Source organism: Strix uralensis, chromosome 1 (assembly GCF_047716275.1).
Source record: "Strix uralensis isolate ZFMK-TIS-50842 chromosome 1, bStrUra1, whole genome shotgun sequence".
NCBI lineage: Eukaryota > Metazoa > Chordata > Aves > Strigiformes > Strigidae > Strix > Strix uralensis.
This window is the reverse complement of record NC_133972.1, coordinates 17,455,852-17,477,888: the sequence shown is the minus strand read 5'-3', so window position 1 is coordinate 17,477,888 and position 22,037 is coordinate 17,455,852. Positions and strand designations below refer to the sequence as shown.

The 22,037-nt window shown below is 40.6% G+C and overlaps 2 protein-coding genes across 6 annotated transcripts in view; one reads left to right on the top strand and one right to left on the bottom strand.

The window, feature by feature from the left end:
* Positions 1 to 9,145, top strand: part of UBP1 (upstream binding protein 1) — a 41,791-nt gene extending 32,646 nt beyond the window's left edge. For all 3 annotated transcript variants that reach the window (XM_074853758.1, XM_074853675.1, XM_074853834.1), the window contains 5 exons: positions 2,734 to 2,824; positions 3,529 to 3,638; positions 5,003 to 5,145; positions 5,724 to 5,775; positions 7,264 to 9,145. In XM_074853758.1, the coding sequence (XP_074709859.1) occupies positions 2,734 to 2,824; positions 3,529 to 3,638; positions 5,003 to 5,145; positions 5,724 to 5,775; positions 7,264 to 7,301 (434 nt within the window). In that variant the 3' untranslated portion in view covers positions 7,302 to 9,145. The remainder of the gene's footprint in view (positions 1 to 2,733; positions 2,825 to 3,528; positions 3,639 to 5,002; positions 5,146 to 5,723; positions 5,776 to 7,263) is intronic.
* A 222-nt stretch (positions 9,146 to 9,367) lies between these two features.
* The window catches only part of FBXL2 (F-box and leucine rich repeat protein 2), a 57,684-nt gene continuing 45,014 nt past the window's right edge, over positions 9,368 to 22,037 (bottom strand). For all 3 annotated transcript variants that reach the window (XM_074853386.1, XM_074853469.1, XM_074853556.1), the window contains 5 exons: positions 18,438 to 18,498; positions 16,926 to 16,970; positions 16,596 to 16,652; positions 12,217 to 12,429; positions 9,368 to 11,315 (listed from right to left, as the gene is read on the bottom strand). In XM_074853386.1, the coding sequence (XP_074709487.1) occupies positions 11,208 to 11,315; positions 12,217 to 12,429; positions 16,596 to 16,652; positions 16,926 to 16,970; positions 18,438 to 18,498 (484 nt within the window). In that variant the 3' untranslated portion in view covers positions 9,368 to 11,207. The remainder of the gene's footprint in view (positions 11,316 to 12,216; positions 12,430 to 16,595; positions 16,653 to 16,925; positions 16,971 to 18,437; positions 18,499 to 22,037) is intronic.

Genomic DNA, 22,037 nt, shown 5'->3' with positions numbered 1-22,037 from the left:
TTAGCAACAACTAAAACCATCAGTGTGTTATCAACATTCTTCTCGTATCAAATCCCATACTGAATCCGAAACACAACACTAATCTAGCTGCTAAGAAGGGAAAAAAAAAATAGCTCTATCCCAGCTGAAACCAGGACAAGTCCTTTGAGAAAAATGAACGATTTGGTGAGTCAGACCAGCAGGCTGTCTGTTCTGCTGTGCTGTTTCCTAATGACAGCCGGTATGCAGCGATCTCAAAGAAGGTGCAAGACATTGCTAATGTCTGCCCCATGTTAGATCTCCTCGTAGGAGTTGGATGTAATTGTAGTGTATGAAGCTTTCATCCTTCCAAACTCTGAAGCTGTGAATAGTCATTCACAGAAATGGCAAATTCTTTTTCCTATCGAACTGTTTCGGTGCCGTGCAACAGGAGAATTCCTACGTGTATTTAATTTTCTTTAATTTCAGCTGAATGTCTGATAGCTCTTCCTTAAATGTGTCGGTGTAGTTTCCACTGTCTGTATGGAAGCAAGAAGAGGCAATAGATGGGCTGTCTGGGGCCATGTTCTCTGTTTTCTTCTTTAATCTTCTGTGTAATTGTGCAAAGGGTGGGATGACACAGTACACACCATGAGTAAAATTCCTTCTGTTTTCTTTGGTGACATAGGATGGGGAGAATACGATGAATGATGCCAACTCTCTGCCTCTTAGTTTAGCTTCTGCTTCTGCCACAATTCCCTTTGTACCAGGCATCTTCCCTGGTTGAGATCATGTTTGTCTAATTTGATCTAGTAATGATTGCAATCCCCTGAAAGTACAGATTCTCTAATGTCGCGTGTTTGAAATCTGTAAGACTCAAAGCTTTGTCTTTTCTGTCGCTAATTAATTCTGGTTGCTGCTGCCTAACGTTTCCTGCCTAACATCCATACTGTTTTCTGCTAGGATATACGGGTTCTGAGAAATAACCTCACATTTAGCCTTTCTGAACAAGCTGTGAAGGTGTCATCCAGCCCTGAGAAAGGAAGTTCTGCAGACTGACTAATGCACGAGCTACTATTTTGCAGTACCTTCCTCAGCAAACAATATGGAAACATGGTGTTGATAAAAATTATTTATGTATAGCTCTGGTGACATCATATGGGCAGCAATAGCTAAAATTAGTTATAATAAAGCAATATGTTAAAAAATAATTAAAATTTTGAGACCCCAGGGGTCCACGATGTTTTCCTATGCACAGGCAATATGACTTCTCCAAACAAAAACTGACCAGACCGTGAGATGGTAGTGAGGCCTCTGGAAAAACTGCAGCTTTTGGCACTTAAGAACGTGATTTCCTTGAGGAAAAAACCCAAAATAACATAGATAATGTGTAAGAAGAACGACCTGGCACTACTAGCCATCTCAGCAATGAATTGGTGCCACCTGGGTTTCCCTGCTCAGCGTGGCCTCCGGCAGAGCGACCCGGCCTTGTACATCAGCCGGGCCCTGGGACCGGCAGCATCTACCAGCTCACCAGTGCTGATGCACTAAAGGCTCCTTAGTAAATCCAGTGACACGATGATTTTATTGTAAATACCATGGACTTAATGGAAAAGCACAATATTTTGTCGTCAACCCTTGCAGTGCTGGAAATTGAGTATTTATTCTTCTGCTGGTGGTTAATTTTTGATGTGTGCTTCTTGTGTTACGACCGCTAAGCTTTCTCAGTAGGCTTCAGTACCAAATACCTGGCAAAGACTCTTGGAAAACTTTTAAAGCAGTTCTTTTTCGTTGTTATTTTTTATATATATTTATAGAAGTTAAATACTAGCTGGCTGATAGATTTACTTGAAGCAAGAGGTGTACTGTATGTAGCTTTTATTATACTTCAGGTGTGTTGGGTTTTTTTAATATAGTATTTAAGGGCTATTAGGACAAATTATTTTTGCTGGCTTTTACCTATGCATTCCTAGATAGTCTGTGGAGTATTTTCATGAATAAAGACTTTCTTTTTTTTTTTCCTGTCCTCCCACTCATCTATTACAGGGACTGATTTTTCAGACTGTTGTTTTCTTTGTTGACACCCATGCTGCCACTCAGAAGGATCGTTCCTTCCATTTTATGTGTCTTTTATTGAGGCTCCCTTTTCTTAAGTAAATGTTCTGGGAAGCAGTTGTTTTCACAGATCACTTATTCCCAGGATCATTAAAAAAAAAAAAATAAAACTTTTGTATGGAAGTACCCCACAACCTGGATTCACCCTGTAGGCTGCTGGTGGTAGTGATTTGACCACACTGGTTTAGTTATGCCAGCCTTTAGCAGTATCTTCTATAAATGAGTGCATTAAGTGCATATAGGATATGATGCTGAATGCCTGGGATGATTCATTGAGTGAGAAACCATCAGATACCTTTGCTCTGTATTTTGTATGTGTTCAAAACACACTAACTTGGGTGTCAGTTAAAACTGAGTCATTTAAGCCATTGTCTGGATATAGAAGTCGCCTGTCTCTACAGAAGTTGTGTGCCTTGCAAACTTTGTACATTTTCAAAGATGTGAACACCATCAAGTGAAACTAATCACCCTTGGAAAATCGATCATTTTTTCTTAGTGCTAGCTAGTGCCTATTCTGAATTTTACTTGCTTGTTTGTGTTTGCAGGATTCCGTTTTTATAACGGTGAAGTTTGTTGCTATTATTTTAAATGAACATACAATTTATTTTAAAAAGTGTAGATGTTCTGAAATGTTCATAAAATCCTCATGTGTTTCTCCAGGTGCTGATTTATTAAAGCTGACGAGAGAAGATCTGGTACAAATCTGTGGTCCAGCCGATGGAATTCGGCTATATAATGCACTGAAATCCAGGTAATACGGTGAATGTGAGGTTGAGTGGGTTTTGTTCTGCCATTTACTAGAATCCCTTGTCCTTAGAATGGGGTAGTCAGGCTCAGGATGGGCCTCGATGCCTGTGTGAGCTGTCTTGGGAACTGGCAGCAATATGTTTAAAAAGAGCCTCGTGACACCTTTGGGGCAGGCCCCAGATGAGATGCAGGCACTGACGAGTTCAGAGGGCGGCTGCGAGACTGGTACCAATGCAGCTGGGCACCGCCCATTTCTTGGAAACAGATTTGTTGCCAAGACACAAAACTTCTCATTTAGGGGAGCTAAGAACCACTTGAGGCTTTTTGAGGTGACCTTTGTCGAGCACACAGACAGCACCCCTCGTGATGTGTCTGATTCTGACTGAAATGGGCATTTGTTACCACTGACCTTTGTAAGAAGTGTTGTTGTTATTCAGTAGTTACGTTCCAGGATTCCAACAAGCAGCATCTTGATGAACTTGGAACTGATTGAAATGTTTAAATGCAGTAGCATCTGAGAGACCACGTACCATTATATTAATCTTTTGGGTTTTTTTGGTATATTAATTTTTGGGGCTTTTTTGGTCAGTGAAGGAAAACATTTCAAGTATACTGTTAGCACAACAAATCTACATTTGTGGCATATCAGTTTCTGTATTTCCAGGGCAAGTAACCTCTTCTCCAATGTGTGATTTCTTTGAATTGCAGGTCTGTTAGGCCCCGTTTAACGATCTACGTCTGTCAGGAGCCATTAAGGAGCATTCAACTGGAAAGACAAGATGCAGGCAACGGCGACAGCAGCAATGGTGCAATATACGGTATGGCACAGAGCGGGTCGCTCAGCACGCTGCTTCTCTGTCTTAAAAAGTCTAAAAGTAGATGGGAAGGAAAAAAGAATAGTGAAGAGGCTGAATTTCTGTTTCTGGTGTACAGAGAAACCGTAGGAAGTTGTATTCACAGCAACGTTGCTGTTTTAACACTGCATGGGATGAACAGAACCTTAAAACCTCTCAAGGTTAATCACTGATTTTTTTCAGTCCATTGATAAAACTGTAGTTACATGGTAATTAATGAAGGAGCTCTCAAATTAGCTGTGCTATGTTATTACAAGGTATTAACCGTATAAACATAGGTGAAATGTGAAAGCCACGTGCAAAGAAAACGCTTAGATTCCTTCCCATTTTCTGTTTGGTTTTGCTGTCGTTTTTGGTGCAACCAAACGAAAACTGGTAGAGCTTGGACAAGGAAAAACAGCCAAGCGATGTTACAGGCTCACGATTTTAGCATTATTTTCCTGATCGATAGCTGTTGTTTCAACACAGATGGGAACTTAATATTTAATTATAAATTCACGTCAATCTTACAGTTGGGAGAATGGAGCTATTTGAAGTGATTCTTTTCTTGCTCTTGGCTTTGAGTGAAGAGAGCTCTCTTCCCAACCAGCTGAAACCTGTACAGGCTGCTGCTGTAATAGTAGTCGTGTGTTTTCCATGCAAGAACTGAAGTGGAGGAGGATCTGTAAATAGGATACTGCCTCTGTCAAATACATACTTTCCCTCTGGATATCTTCAGTCTTTGGGATGGAAGAATGTGCAAACGTGGAGCTGCGGAGGGCTTCTAGCACTACTAAATAAAGTGACAGAGCTGTAGATACAGCATCAAACTGAAGAGCTACTTTGTCTTCCTGGTCTGTTTGTTTGCTGTGTTGTATTTCCCCTCTGCCACCCTTCAGCTCTGAGATGATCTGTAGGAAATTTATTCAGTTGAAAAAGGCTTTCTTTACCAAAAATACAATGTACATCCCTATTTAAAGCAACAGTGTAGTAGTGAAAGTCAGATAAATTACCTGCTGCTTTTGAGATGGTCCAAAGCTACTTCCAAAGTCATCTTTAGGTGACTCTCTAAAGATCCATTCAAGTCTGTTTGACATGATGGTGCCTTTTTGTGCAGGATACAGGGAAAAATGTGGAAGTTGCTTTCAGTAGCAGAGCAAATAGAAGCCTCCCCCGTGTCAGAGAGGAGCATTCATGACTTTACCTTGAAAGAAAAGTCATGGCAGCTCATGCTTCTTCGTGAGAACAGGGGGGAGAGTAAAGTAAAGGGTTTTAGCAATTCAGATTTTTTTCATACAGTTACTTGTTATCAATTAGTACCATGTTTATGTACATTTTTTTTCTTGTAGTTTATCATGCAATCTACTTAGAAGAAATGGCAGCCTCAGAAGTCACACGCAAGCTTGCTTTGGCATTTAATATTCCTTTGCATCAGATCAACCAGGTTTACAGACAGGGTCCCACAGGTATCCACATCCTTGTTAGTGATCAGGTAATGGAAATTTTATTTTCTTGACACATTTTATTTATGAATTAAATAGAATGGAGGATTTTCTTCTTTATTACTGCTTTTTCTGTTTGATAATGCAACCTAGTATTCTCTGACATTTAGAGTAGCATTTCCTTTACATTAAAATGAGCACAAGGATCGCTGAAATGTCACTCTTCCTCTCCCTGAATAAATTCCAAGTTATGAGAAGAGAAAGGCAACTGGTCTATATAGTTCTGAGATGCTGCAATAATTACTTAGTATGTATTTATTTTGAACATACCCAAAGGCAGGGAGCATGTAAATACTGTTGAACTTGGCTTATTCGAGCATCTGCTACACCCATTTAGAGGTCCAAAACCACAGCCAGCAGCAACAGGCTCCCAGTTGGTTGTCACATGATTAACAAGTAGCATTTTGATAGTAATGTATTTTAATTTAATTTGGTATATGCTTGTCACTTGCTGAATAAAACCAAAAATACGCAATTGCTTATAAAAGGCTGTGCTTAATTTCTGATGTATTTATTTTTTGCATTGGTCATACTCAGGAGGGTTTCAAAACTTTCTTCTTTTTTGTAGATGGTTCAAAACTTTCAAGATGAGAGTTGTTTCTTATTCACCACAATAAAAGGTACAGTGTCTTTTCTGACAGTCTAAAACATAATTGTTTATTCTACCAATATTATTCTACCAGCCTTCTTTGAAGCAGAATGCTATTCTAGTAAAGCTTCTCCAAGCAGAGAGTAACGGCAGATCTAGTGAAGGCTGACTTGCAAAAGAAAAAACAAAAAAGGAAATCTGTGTACAGTAGTGGCAGAAAATATCCAAGAGTTCCTCCTCTGAGCCAGACCTTTCAGCCTCGGCATAGCACCTGTCTTTTCTCCAAGCTTTCAGTTCAGAACCGGTGCAGCACTCGGTAACAAACCTCATTTAAAATTCCGTCGACCATCACCGAACAGTGCTTGCTATTGTTGTCAACAGTCAATAATCGTTGAGAATGGTGAAGTTTCACAATAATTAAATAAAAATCCTGGCAGAAGTACCTCTGAAGTTCAGAAACCACCCGTGTCCTGAGGGTAGAGTTGTTCTTTGCTAGTGAATATTCACCTTCCGTAGGTTGTTGCTGTTGGCAGGACCGTGGCCATTTTGGTGGGAAGGCTACAGTGCGCTTCCTCTGCCTGGCAGAGACTTGCCACGCTGCTGGTTAGCGTCAGCTGTAGAATTGAATGGGAATGTTCACAGAAGCAGCTCCCCCCACCCCCGGTGCTGTCAGACAGGGCTGCAGCCAGTCCTAGTCCACTAAGATTGCTGTCAGGTTTCCTCCGTGGGTGCTGCGAGTCTCCCTCTTAAACACCCGGTGTTTCAGATGAATCCCACTCTCTTAGGAGTCCAGTTTATTTCTAGTAAAAGGTGCCAGGAAATCGTTACCAGCAGTGGACAAGACTGACTCATGCAAATTTTACCTACAGAAACTGTCCCAACTTTGCAGATGCAATTACAAATTGTTGATCGTAACGGTTTTGTAGGAAATTTTGTGTGTTTGCTGTAGATAAGCTGTATTTGTTAAAGCGTGCTTCACTTTATCATCCTAACTTTTCAAGCATCCTAACTTGAAACTGATTGTTCTGTGTAGTATAAAACCCACCCCCATGGTTAGTGACTGTTAGAGGCCTGCCTGTCTCTGTTGTTAAGCCTTCTGGGGGTACTGCTGGCATCAAAACTACAGGGGTGGGTTTTTTTCACTGTTTCCATTTGGCTCTCCGGTTTAAGGCTGAGCATCACAAAATCGATGCTTAAAAACATACAGTAGGGATTTATATTGGTCTTGCAGAAGCTCACTTCAGTGATACTGTCCCTGTCAAAGGAGGTGGGTTTAACGTGTAATAGGAAGAGTTCAGAGAAGTAACTGCAAAGCAGCGAGATTTCAAAAAGCTAGTTATTCTCCAAGCGTTTAGTCTGAATAGCAAGTTTCTTCACATTTCAAGTTTAATATTTCAGAGTAGTAATGAACCCCTTCTACACAGTACAAACCAAGTCCGTGCTCTGGTGTTTTGGTGCACTGGCTAGCAGATTTATGGTTCTGTTTATGAAAGACTGACACTTTTTTTTCTTTTTTCAGCTGAAAATGGTGAAGGCTTCCATATAATTTTGAAGTGACGATGTCACACGATTGCTAGACTGATACTCCAACGCCGAATGAAGTCCTGCCTAAAGATTATGAAGATCATCCGAAACCTTAGGATCTAACTTCACCGTATAAGATGTTTCATATTGAAAACACAAAATGACCTTTCTAATGAGCTGTTTGATAGGTCAACTTTCTTATCACTGCCATAGCTAAGTGTCCTCATGAGAGGTATAACGCCATGACAGCTTACGTACAGGCATGGAAGACAATGTAAGCAAAGGTGCTTGCCCTTTACTGAAATAAGGCAACTTATGGCCAGTAGATACAGTTTCTAGAAGCGAAGCACTGGTGCTTTTCTATTACCTGTATCCAGTTGGAGATGAATGTAAACTTATTTTGGGGCATTTACCTTTCTGTGCCAGTTTGTCTATTACTTGCTTGTACCTTATGCTGGTTTTATTTTTTGATGTTAGCAGAGCACATATTAATCTGTGTGGAGATGAATAGTTAAGCTGATAGTGATCAGGTTGTCGGGTCTTTGAGAGTAAAGCTGTCAAAACAGCTTCCCGTGTAAATTGTGTATAAGAGTGTATGTAAGAAGTGTAAATGCCAGAACAGGGCTCGTAAGAAGCCCTCGACAGATGCAATATATGCATGCAGCAAACTGCATTAGCAACAGTACCTTATTGGAGGGATTAATATAAATCCTATGGGGTACCAAGTAATTGTGTTTTGCTTTAACAAATTTAATGGAAAAGAATTGCCTATGCATCCTTTATGTTTAGTTTCCTAGGTTCTCTGCGGAGCACTGCTGCAGTTTAACTCTTTGCTTGTACAATTGTGGGTTTAAAAATACTAGCAGTGAGGGGTGGCTTTTAAGACTTTGTGGAATTATGCTGATGAGGGAAGATGACCCACTGGCACCACAGGGCTGTCATAGCTTTCAGCAACATCAAATAAATTGCTTAAGAAACACTAAATATACACCCTTTAAGTCTCCTTCCCAGCAGGTCAATGCCTTGCTGTAGTTGCTGTTATGGACAAGTACCTTACCCTTCTCTGTTGACCTTTCTTTGCCCTCTGCTCTGTACTGTACAGCTGTTACAGTGCCTCTTCCATATCACCAAATATTTACTTTTCTTTGAAACAGGCAATGTGCTTTTTCAATATTTTGGGTATTTCTTGTAAAGACGCAGCACAGCATCTCCTATGTTAACGTTAAGTTTCAACTGGTTAGGTACTTAGAGGGGGATCCTTCAAAAGGTATGAAGTGACAGGTTCTGAGCTGTCCTGTTGTGCCTTTGGAAAGTTCCACCCTGATCTCTGGCGTAAAAGCTTGGGAATAGTTTGCCTTTGATGCTGCAGTGTTCAATGTAAACAACTACTACAGCATGTAAAAAAGCAACTTTGATTTTTTTCATTCCCTCTTCTCATAACTGGCTTAAGTGCTTAGCAGAAAAGCTTCTTAAAGCTGTAGCATTTTGAAAATTTAAATTCATCAAAGCTAGAGTTTTCTTCCTATTTTTACTTTTTCTGCACTGAAAGTAAAATTTTATGTACTTAAACATTTCTGCCTATAAGTAAGTTGTTCATCTTTGGGTATTGTTTGGTCCTAGTATTTTCTTGAACTGACACTTGTGTCTTTTCAGCTCACACCGTATTCAAATCCAAATGTTTTATAAAAGTGGAAAAATCCTTCATTGGAAAGTATCCAAATACCTAATTTTAAAGAATATCGAAAGTTGCACAGTAGTTTGTCCAGCTCACTTGAAATTGGAATTAAATTATGGCACCAGCAAATTGCTTTTGTTTTTTAATAAGATGTACACATTTCAATTTAAGTATAATAAATGTTTTTCAATAATTTTGTAAATGTGCTTTTCTTTGTTTACTTCCTGCCCACACACACACACAGTAGAGATACTTTTGGTGTTCAGATGAACTGCATGACCTACCCTAGCACCACTGGCAGGTAAAGGTAAGTAATGGAAGCAGACCAGCTCGGTCGTTTATCCTGTGCCCAACACACGCACGTTGATCTTCTGCTTCTAATAGAAAACTTGGTTAAATTTGAAATAACTGAAACAAATTCAAATTTGACATCAGCTGACTGTTTATTTAAGTGTCCTATATCAGAGTAGGTTCCATTTGTTTCTGTACATCTTCAATGCAATAGACTTACAAGGTTCATTATGTTCTTAGAAAAAAATGAGCCAACAAAAGGCAACACATCTTGACATACTGGTACCAATGACTTTCCTGGTACAGTTGAGAATAAAATCTGCTTAAAACTCTCCGTTACCGCAGTATCTTAATGGAACTCGAAGTACGATTGTAACAACGCTCCTCCACTACGGTGCAAAACAAGCCCTGATTGGCTTCTTTTGTAGTAGCAAAGAAATCCACGTACTGCACTCCAATCTGTAATTTAACCTCCAAGTTGAGGTCTTGCTTTACCATCCCCGTCGTCTGTGAATGTGTGAAGCACGAACACAACCCAGCAGTTGTTATCCTCAAAAGCCTCTTAATGTTCACACTCCTTTTAAAGAGTAGCTTTAAATTTTGGGGGGAAATTACAGTACTAGCTTCTCCAACTGCTTTATAAGCCAGTATTTCTATTAGTTTTCAGTAAACACACAGGCCCTGAACTCTTAAAACATACACACACACAACCAATCTTACACAAAAAAGCTTTCTGAACTGTTGAGTAGTTTATCTCAGATAATTAAGTTGCTTAATATAAAAAAGTTTATTTTTTCTAACCCTCTAGCATGTGAAATCTAAGGATGAAAAGCATGGCCTTAAGAGTTAATACATAGATTTTATTATCATTCAGAAGTTGACAGCTTCTTAAATAACCCAAATGTGAAGAGTCTGGCTTTCTACATTTGAAAACCACAGGTTTGGTTTGGTTCACCTCCTGCCTACAGCTTTGTTTGCCCGTCTGCTTGCTGTGTCCCTAAAGCGGGTGGCACAAACGGCTGGAATCAGATTCCTCGCTCCGGCGTAGTGCCAGTAGCGGAGCCTGGTTTCCATTCTCCAGCTGTAGAAAAGTCTGAGTAACACGCTCCTCGTCCTAGAACCGCTGCCTCCTGTCCTTACAGAGGGAGGAGGTCACTGAGGACAGGCAGAACAGCGTTACAGGAAGCACCACCTCTGCTTGTGGCAGCCCGCTACGGCCGAGCCCACAAGCTCTACCCCAGTGGGTTTCTTACCCCTGTTAAAGGCCGATGGCATCGGGCATAAAACGTGCTTCAGTGACGGGCAAGCTTTATACTAACACCTAGTTCAACTGAACCAAGTTCCAAAACTTGGAAAGTATTTCTATTTATACAGTTAGCTTGAGGTACTATCTAACCTTTTGACATTACCTATTATGTCCTGTAATGTAATTAAATATGAAGCTGAATCATGAAAAAGTACAAGCTGTTTTGCTGTAAGAGCTCATGATTACCTTGCGTTTTTTGGTCAACATCTGCTAAAGCTGATTTGTCCTTAAACCTGGTATTTAATCTGTCGTGTATAGTACAGGACAGCAGGTTCAGTTCCTGGGTGTGATGGACTTGAGCCCCACGTTAACGTTAGAGCTTCACACCGCGTATAGTGCTTACAAACACAAATTAACTTCCAAGTTTAGTGAACTTTCACCAAGTAGCTGCTATGCTGAAACGCCCGCACATTTTACACGGTACTTCAGTTCTCATGCCAACAGAAGGAAGGAGTTACTAATACAAACCGAAGCATCACCAACTTAATCCACAGCTGCACATTACGTTAAGATTTTTACCTGGAAAAAAATGCTTTTCTTGTCACAAAACTGGATGACCAAATACCACCACTAGGACTGTCAGGAAACCGACCCCTTCCACTGACTTGCAGTCCCATTCTTTTCTTCAACAACAACAACAAAATTTTCTGTGTGGTTGCACTTACTGTCAGAGAATAATACAGCATCTGCAGAGGCGCTGTCCGCTCCCTCCTACCGAAGGAGGGGGAGTTACCGGAGCAAAGTAAGCATGAACTTTCACGTGAGGTAGATGAGCCTGTGGAGGAAAAGTCTGTGTTACGATGGGAGAGAAAGAACTCATAAGAAGAAGCAGGACACCTCCATTACTGCCAACAAGCAGGCTCTCCTGAGGTCGGTTAGCCAAAAAGAAAGCACCTACACACTGGATACTACCCAAGCTGTCTTCTGACATGGAATTCTCGTGTCCCAGCCGGCTAAGGCACACTCACACACAACGCTCCCCTTAACACCGAGCAGCCCGGAGAGACACCAGCTCTGCTGCAGGGCGGAGGTGCAGCGCTGGCTACTGGAGACAGACTTGTCTGTACCTTGTTTCCCCTACTCCCTGCTTCTCTCATCCTAGAAAGCGGCACGGAATAGAACTGGGCATCTGCCCTCGATAGTCACTCTCAGGGATGAGCTTTCCAATTGCAAAATCTGGGATATGAAGCTGCAGCCAAGTTTAACAGCAAGGCTAAAACGCTGCCCCCTGAGGTAGGCGGTCCCTGGCCTCGTGGGGGAGGTACACGGGGGAAAAGTTTATGGCTGGACTCCAGGGTCTAACAGCCCTACAACCACCCAGTAACTGAAATCTCTGTGCAGATGTTTTGCTATTGGCTCTGTATTTCAGGAGGGTTGAAGAACACCAATGCACAATCCTAAAAACATAGAAACCTGTACTTGAAAAAGTACAGAAAGCAGAAGATAAGCTCTCATCATTCCAACAGCAAGTGTGTCATGAATTATAAACAGAATTAGACAATTATTACTGCCCGTATAGAAAATCTACATTTAGTCCCTAGAGGTGGGGACCTAACAGAATGATATTCAGATGTTTTTCCATCCTCCCTTGCCTGGGACATCTGTAGGATTCATACAATCTCAAGCAGCACCAAGGGCTCGGGCATTCCCACCGGAACAAGTCAGCAAACACGTACTCTGATCCGTTTGATTCCAGCTCGCGTGACCTGCTGACAGTCATACAGCTCAATTCTCTCCAAGTTGTGGCAGTTCTCCAGGTGTTCCAGAGTCACGTCGGTGATGAGAAGACAGTTATCAAGCTCCAGTACCTGCAGCTTCTCGTGACCACACGTACTGTTGCTCAGATGAAGAATCCCATCGTCGGTGATCAATTCACAGTGAGATAAGCTCTAGAACAGAGAGGCAAACAGTTAACGACATCACTCAGTCCTAAGTTACTCACTCTATCCTCTAAACATCAGAAGTCCTCTTCAACCTCCTTCAACCTAGTGGTTAAACACTTACAAAGAGCAGACAGCTGAAAACGTATGTCTTTCTAATTGATTTTTAAAATTTAGCTCTTCAAAGTGTCCTACAGAATCAAGACAAAAATCCAGGCAGTTTGCTTTCTTTAGACCTGAAGATTCACAACAACTGTGTTGTGTCTAAAGTGTATGAAGATCCTCTATTGTTTTATTCTCTCAGATGTTTAGTGATGGATTCTCTTAAGAAATATATTATCAAGTAAAAAAACCCAACAAAACCAAAAAACAACAACAACAAAAAAGCGTTGACATAGCGCTTAGGGATATGGTATAGTTGGGAACTGTCAGTGTTAGGTTAATGGTTGGACTGGATGATCTACGAAAGAAATGAGCTCTACTCAATAAAAGAAGGCTGTACTTAAACTTTGCTTCAAAATGAGTTAGAGCCCCAAAACAAGCATCACTGGCAAACTCCTCAGGCCCCTTTGCTTCTACAAACGTGGGAAGTCTGTCCCAATTGTCACACACCTCCATTGCCAATGGGTGCAAACAGCGCATGCGCCACGCCAGAAAGCAGAGACAACCTTAAAGGATGATCAGGAACACACAGGAATAGATGAGGATCTACGGACAGGAGTCACTGTCCACAGCTATCAGGTTTTCATACAAACCACCAGGACCAAGCCTATGCAAGTCCGCACAGATAAAGAACAGTCAGACTGGACTGATTTGCCAAATAATGATTTCAGGAACACCGTGAGCACTTAGCACTTCAGCCTGTACATGTAAGGAGTAATAAACATCTTGCACAGCTGCAGGAGCAGGTCTTTTCTGCAGCAGTCAGCATAATAAACAAAAACACTCTGCTCCCCTTCAACATATTTTTTTACTTCCTTGAATTTCAAGAGCATGGAAAAAGTCACATCTCAGGCAGTAACAGCACATAAAGCAGTTTCCTGGTTCCTTTAGGGAATTCATGACTTTTGGAGAAGCAATGATCACAACAACAACAGGAAACAGACTCTCCTCAGAGGAGGCTTAAAACCCCCTTTTTATCACGAGTGAAAGGAATGCTCTCAGGTCTTCTGCATTAGAAATGTGCAGGACCCAGGAACTCTTACTCCGCTCGCTCTGGGCTAGTTTCTTGCTTCATGCTCAGCCCTGTGTCTTGCCTGTACTTGTATTTAAGTCTAACGGTAACTGGTTTTGAAGTAGCATTTCCTTGCCACAAGTTTTTTTTTTTTTCAGACAGCAACCGATGAAGAAACACTTGCAGTAATCCAAAAATGTTTTTTAACTTGGCGCAAGCTAACTAGCGCTCAACAGCACCTCGTGCTTTTTTCATGAATCAAATGTGCAACCCTTCCCTCCTCTCAGTACATCACATCTACCTTCTTTATTTCAGCCTGAGGACCACCAACCCTTACCCCTTTCCTTACCTCAGCTAGAGTGATGAGCATTTCTTGCCTGCTACCAGACACATGGGGTTCATCCTGCCCTTTAGAACAATTTGCCCCTCAACTTTTTTTTTCTCCTTTGCTCAACAGGATGAACAAGTAACTAGAGAAGAGGCTGGGGGACAGCTCTGCAACCCCCCTTGAGCCTGACGGGGAGCCACCCTGGCAGTTTCTCTTCAGCTCCAGAGGGTCCAGTTTTACTCACTCACCAAGTGTGAGCAGCTGGAAGTGACTCCAAGCAGCACCACAACTGGTGCATACTGTCTCCAAAAGACAACAGAAATGAAGCGCTTGCCCCCATCAACAGTGTTTTATCTTATGACATGCTTATATTCTGCAAATCTATCAACTCTTTAAATATTTAAGTTCTCTCCTGTACCTACTTTCTTTATGTACATGTTCTGAGCATTGGATTTGGCTCACAGCCTGGAAACAATCAGCAGTTGCAGGGTTAAAGAACATTTATAATAGACATGCTGCTTCAAGGAAGGACGGGAGGTTATGTGAAGCTGTTGGCTATGGCAGCAGTCTGCTGGCTAATTAAGAGTTTTCCGTCCCAGGAAGTAAGCAGCTTATAAAATCAGCTTTCCTGAGACACTGTGTTTGGTACTGAAAGGACAATACAGGATGTACAGCTGAGTTCACAGAACTTTGTAAAACAAATATGCCAAATGATACATACTTCATATTAAACCACATCATTCTTCAGACTTCATAAGCCTGTTAGAAAGCGTTAATAATGTGGAATTTTATGAAGACAATTGGTTGAAATCCTTAGAACAAAGAGATATGGTCAAATTCTTCTTTTTGTTAATACATTCTAAACGCTGTAAATCAAATACAGCATGATATACTGTGGCAGTAAGAAACAGTATGATCAGCTTAACTGAAGAACTCAATTGTCTTCTCACTCCAGCAATATCATGAGTATTTCAGTTTCTCTAATAATTGGCATGTACAATTATTAAACACTTTCACCAGAAATGACTTAAGTCCAGTAAGTAAGCATTTGAACACTGATCAGTAGCTGGTTATAATTGCTTTAACAGTGCTTTTGCTTATTTCCACTTCTACTGAGTCTCCAAACACCAACAAACAAATTCAAAGTTGATTTCTGCAATTTCAAAATACTTGTTTAAACTGGAAATATACCTAAACATATGCTAAAGCACAGCTACACCACAGTTTACAGAACCATCAACAGTACGTGATTTCACATTTGAAGTATCAAGGTTAGTTCATGTAGCGTATTTGGCACCTGCTAGCCCGTTTTTTTTCCCCCCTGTAATTCTCAGCCGTGACTGTTCACTCACAATCTTTGAGCAGGTATCCTTCCTACACACAGGATATACACAACAACAACAATCAGTTTTTCTGGTTCCCTTAGGAAAGGCATGTTATTCTGCCAATGCCACACCTCCCTGTCTGTGGGCTAACACATGAGGGCCAGCAAACAAGAGCAGGTTCATAGAATACTTGGAAATTACGAGGTATCTCTGGTGAAGCACTGGCAGAACTGGTACAAAAGGTCTCTTGCGAGTACTGGTTACAACTGGGATTACAATACAAAAACACATCTGTCGCGTAAGAAGAGAAAGTGTCCCATATAGATGGCTCCACATCTCCTGACAACTCTTGTTTGGTTTCACATTAAGAATTATGGTACAGAAATGAGGTTGAACAATTAAAAAGGAAAAATAAAAAACAACAGTAAAAAGTAGTGAACAAGCTCCTTTTAAAAAGTTATCTCTCCTCACGGTGCTACCTTAGTAACACTGAGTAACACTAACTAATCATAACACAATTTAATTAATGAAGCAGCAAACCTTCCTTTAATCCTGTCTAAGAACAGCTTATAAGGATACATGTTCTCTCACGTACATCTGAAGTAGTATATAACAAATCTACACTTAGGGAACAACTGGCCCTAAACACAGGAGCTGCTGTTGTAAGGACAGTCTAGTAATTTTGGAGTACCTTGACAGAAGAACAGCCACATATATGGCACCCAAAATTGGTTTTGATGTTCTGAAAGATCTGAGCAACCGCTCCCTAGAACACAGTTCTCTGAAATACAGTAATCAGTGTACCCCATCTCAATCCTCTCCAATTACGTTCAAAAGTCTAGGTCAAAAAACCTTCCATAATTTAATATGTAAATGTAGTCCTTGAGAAAAACTGCTTGCATGCAAAACTGATTTGATTACAGAGTGATTACATTTATCTTCACTGGGTGGTTTTGTTTACTCAATATTTGATGTCAAGTGTCATACTCCCTAAGAAAAACATTAGCGAACACTTAAAGAGTATCTCTAAAGGATCCGAGTACTGCAAGTTGAACTAAGTACTCAAATATGAAGGATGTTAACCGTAAAATGTTTTGTTAACCAAAAAACCCATAAGCTTTCTGGTTATTCCTCACTGATTTGGTAATATTTTTTAATCACACAATGCATGTAAATATTTTAGGAGTAATCTGCTTCTTTTAGAACACTTAGGAAACTTGCAGTATTTTGCACAGCGTTTTGGAACTTTTTCTAGATACAGAGTGAATGGCCTGGTTTTGTATTGCAGGAGTTGTCTATGTGTGTGGTTTTGGGGGATGTATTAAAGTTCACAAAGAGTTAAACTTACCAATGCTTGTAGTTTAGGACAGTGTATAGAAAGTTGTATCAATGTGCTGTCAGTTATCTAGAAATAAAAGAAACCAACCATAAACAGACAGCAGGAGAGTCAGCCCTCGAATAAGGTCTCTTTCCTCTACCAGAGGAAGGTTCTGTTATTTCTGGAAAACACCCAATCACCTGGTAACTCCTCAAGTATTTCCCTGTATAGAATTTTACAATAATTATTTTTATTTATTATCATAAACGCAGCACTATTAATAAAAAACAAAGCACATCTAATTGAAAGTGCTAATTCTTACACTGAATGTTCAATATTCCTTTTCATATTAAATCTCACCAAAACACACTCTTCTAAGTCCATCTTCTCCAGCTCATGGCAATTCTAAAATAAACAAAAAACAAATAGATAAACAAAAGATGAAATAAAACAATACCCAGACATAAAATCATGCACAGGGCTGGTAATACGGGATAGCACAGCTTCCAAGAGGAAACTGTGAGCCAAATCCCTTCAAGTATTTGATCACCATCAAAATACAAAAAATGGTAAAAAAAAAATTAAAAATCCACAAACAATACACCACCTTCCTCTCAAACCTCGACACTTCAGCCTTTCTCTTAGTAAGTGAAATGTCTCCTTCTTGCCCTGTAAGGTTTGAACAATATGTATCAGCACTCCCTCACCCCTGCTTCCCTTCCCCCTTTTGGGGTCAACTTCAAATCAAACCTATGGCTCTTAGAGCTGTGCACTAAGGCTACCTAACCAGCATACAGATGAATCCAACTTCTGCGTACAGACCCGCACCAGACTAACTGAAACACACTTAAGCCCATGGAACATCTCTCTTCACCATCACACATTAGAAAGAAGCCTTAAAAACAATTTGCTTTGCTAATGAATGCTGAAAATATTAAAATAGGGTCCAGCTTAAGGCTGGGAAAAAGCTGCACTTCACATTTATACCAGCAATTTCCCCAATATTCTGAGAGCTCTCTAGCAAGCTTTTCAAAGTGCTTTCAATATCTGATCATGACTAATTTCAAGAAAATTATGTAACCTTGTGACCTCACAGCAGACCACATGGTGCCATGGCTCAGCTCAAACCTCAACTCATTTTTTACGAGCATAGAAAATGGTTTAACTTGCAGCTCCCAAAAGCAGGCTTGAGGTGACTACCAAAAGCCCGAGGCTGTAGTGCTGAATGCTTAGAAAACCACTGTTTAACCACTGTGGCTAGAAAAAAACCCACTTTCATTCACGCTATCACATACCAGCAGTGTAAAAGAATCCCGTTCACAGAGTGTTATTTTTGTTTTCAGATTTCCTAAACCAGCAAGCATACAAATCTTACTTGAAGCATTTGATACCATCAACATTATTACTTTACATATTTACAGCATGAACTGGGGCACAAGTGCTTATAGCTTATAATGTATAATGTAAGTATTTTTGTAATTTAAAGGTATGCTCAGAATAATCTATTATATGGTGATTTTGGGGGTGTAAATATCACAAGAGTACGTGACATCTTAATAGGGGAAATTTGGCTAGAATACATACGACAAGTTTATAATTATGTTAAGCATAATAAATTTGGTTGAAACATACTAAAAAAAAAGGAGGGGAAAAAAGTGAAAAATGCAATGATAGATGGCAAAATAGATCAAGTTGCAGCTCTACGTATAATCCAGAAATAAAAAAATCATTTTTTAGTCCCCTCCTCCACTGGGTTCTTCCTACTTTATTTTTCTTCTTCTCATATTTCTTCCCAGCAAGACTACATCAATCCACAGCTGCCCAGCAGCAGTGAAAACAAGGCAAGCCCTGACCTTCTGAAATGACCCTTACCCGTGCTAAAAGGGTAAAACCGGCATCTGTAAGATGTGAACATCTTGCGGCTTCCAAAATCCTGGAAAAGTTTTAAATGTAAAAGAAAATATTAGTATAGAGAAAAGCAAATGCATTTGAGATACAAATCTGTCTTCTGCAACTTAAAACTCTCAATAGCAAATGTATACATATGCCTATTTTTCCACAGTAATTTGCAATTAAAAAGCACTAGGCAGACCTTTGATGCGGCTTATCAGAAGACTCTAATAGTCATAGCACAGATTAAGTTCAATCCTTGAATCTTCTCAGCATTTAGTGGAAAAAAATTATACATAATCATAGGCATTTTGACCTCCTGTTTCAGTAAGACAGCATAATGTTCAAGTTTTCTCATGTGTCATTTGAGGAAAGATATGGGAGAATAAACCCTGACTTAAGGAAAATGCAGATGAAGCCTGCATCTAAAACCTGTTATCTAAACACAGGATGTTGGGAAGCCACAAAACCGAGAAACTGCTTACTAGAAATTCACTCAGAGCCTGTGCACAAAGCACAGTGAAGCAAGTTACCAGAAAGCAAGGAGCTTAATTTCTCCAAGCCCACAGTAAAAACAATAAACTACACCAACACAACCTTAAAGAAAATAACACAGTGCTTTGGAAAGATAAACCTAACACTCTTCCCAGAGGCACTGGGAAGCAGGACTGACAAAAAAAAAAAAAAAAAAAGAAAAAGGTTAACTGCCCCAAACAGCACCACTAGGACACAGAACAGGCTTCCATCCCTTTAATGTTTTGTCATCTTTATTTTCTTCTTTTTAATGAACACTTTTTACTTTGCAGGTGGAATAAGTATCAAGATGAATAAGGAGAAACCACAGCACTGTGTAATGAGTGGCACAACCTAAGTGCAACCTGCCCACTCACCACAGCAAAAACTATCTCTATACTGGGGTCAGTGGGGAGGAGGCAGGAAAAGATGGACAAAGGAGCCTCTTGCTGCAGTAACACTGGGAGGCATCTAGGCCCTTCCACTGGTTTAGGAGGTCGCTAGAAAGATCCCTCTAGAGAAATGTGAAGGGAAAAGCCATGCTGTGTGCATGAGAAAAATACAACCCCACCAGAGCGCAGGATGTGGGGCTCTGACCATGACTTTGCTGGATCAGTCTCTTCCAAGCCAAAAGCAAGAGCACACCTGAGTTTAGAGGTAAGCAGCCCCACAGGATACACCCTTGGAAATAATTTCCAGAGTGTTAAGTCTTCAACAAGGTTCAGAAGTATGATGGAAACTCAAGAGCGGCCAACAGAGAGGTAAAAGACAGGTACCACTTCCCAAATGGATGGTTGTAACACCTCTGCATTTTCCTTCCAGACCCGCATTTGGGAACTTTGTGCCCTTCCATCAAGGGCAGTTAGCAACCTACCATAAAATACTCTCAGCTACTCTGAAAATTACCTACAATACCAAGCAGGAAGGGAAAATCCTATCATCACCACCAACAAAGAAACCATGATTCAGGCCACATTTATTACCCTTCTTAATCCTTTCATCAATTACTCACTTCAACCCTACCTGCGCTTACAACCATTGGATCCCCCAACCCCACTACATTTCTGACTTCAAAGGGGGAAAAAATTACACCTGCAGTGTGCAAAATAGTGAGGATGCTACTTACTGCCCAACTGATTGAAAAGAAGAATATGGAAACAGAGGGGTAAGAAACTAGCAGCTCTATCTTCCCTGAAATTGGGAGTGCAGTCAGAGCAGCAGAACAGGACAGTTATATATACACATGCTGCATCAATCAGGTCCCAGTACAAGAAACAGGTGGGAAGACACTGGTCAGCATGAAAATGAGCAAAGTGCTATTTTTTGCTTTGGTTTAGTGATTGTACTTAATTACAGAGGGCTGCTCTTTCTTCCTGATACAGCTGACATTTATTTGCCATCCAGTGATTCATGTGTACCTAGTGTAGGAGCTGATGAGGCAAAATGATACCCCAGAGCAGATTCACCACTCTTCTAAAGCAATGTTCTCTGAGACAGACCTCCCATTGCCTACAGATGTCCTTTGGGCACACCTCTGCACAGAGCTCCCCCCACTCCTGGTGAATTAGCAGCAGGTGGGAGAGAACATTAGCGGGGTTAAAGGCAATATGATCCTAATTGTCACAGCCCCACCTAGACAAAGACATTCATGGTTCACAAGTGCTTTTCTCCAAAAGCCTCATCAAAACACTTACCAGTATTTTAACACTAAAAAGCACTAAAAAAGAAAAAAACACAGAAGGTATCAAGCACTTAAATGAGCAGATATAAAAAAGGAGACAGCTATATCTTGATGGGGGGGGGGGCGGGAAACAGCTGAAGGAAGCTGGTCAAGTTTAGGATTTTGTTTCAAGGAGATGTCATCTGTGAGTGGTAACAGCTGCAGAACACAGCACTGTGGTGGAAAGCAGCAGAGTAAGGCATGCAAGGCCCTGAAGTGAACTGAGAGCAGCACAGCACAGAAAATACTCAAAAGCTTCCTAACAGGGCCAGCATGGCCAGACAGGAGAGTTTTCTTTCATATTCAACACTGAAATATTCAGAAGGTATGACCAAGTGTGGAATTACATTTCCCTTTGATTTCCAACTAATTTTTATCAAGTACTTTCCATACATGATCCCAAAAGTCTAGATGTAACCAGCTGTGTCATGTGTCCTTCTGCAGTAATCACTGCAAAGGGTCAGTTGTTTTCCTTACACTGTTCCTCACCACAGAAGAACGGCAGACGCCTTCCCCCTCGTGGCAGACAGAGGCTAACAGTTTACCTACCGACGTCAAAACAATTCCTGCTACAGTTGTACTGCCCTTGGAAAGAACTGCACAACTAGCAGCACTCTAGACCTCCTTTTATTTCCAGTCTGAGCTGTGAATTGAGAGAACACGAGAAATTGTGGAAAAAGACTAGTAATAACAGCACAGCTTTCTAAGGAACATAATAAAGTGTGTCAGAAGACCCCTAAGCCCCTAACACTGGCACACGTAAGCTCTTGTAAGTATGAACAGTTCCGTGAAGGGGACTGTCACTCTGGAATTGTCTTAAGGACAGGTTTTCTACAGTAACAAAAGCCCTTTTCCACTCAATCACCTAAAGGAACACTGCGTGTCAGCATACTGCACACTGGCATGTGAATGTAGCTTCCCCTAATTTTTACGACCTACGCTTTCCTCCATTTATCTGTGATTGAAGTATAACAAGTTGCAACTGCTGCACGTTCCTGTCATAAATGGCAATTTAGTGTCACCCAAAAATCTTTTGTTTTGATTTAATTTACATTAAAATTAGACCTTACAAGAAGCATTATGTCTCCACAACCAGAGAGCTGCTGCATGACTGAGCTTCGTTGTTAAAGCTGAAGCTGTCCCCACTTCTGAGAACACCACCATAACATACATGTTAGTGTAAATTACACCAATGTAGAAGTTTATATTATTTTTAACTGATGAGCCCCTATTACTCAAAACATACCCCATAAATATCAGTCCTCAGTGCTTTCAGAGACATGAACACACTCCATATCAGAGTTTAAAAATGCCAGGATGTACTGCAGAGCATATTAAAAACATATTTA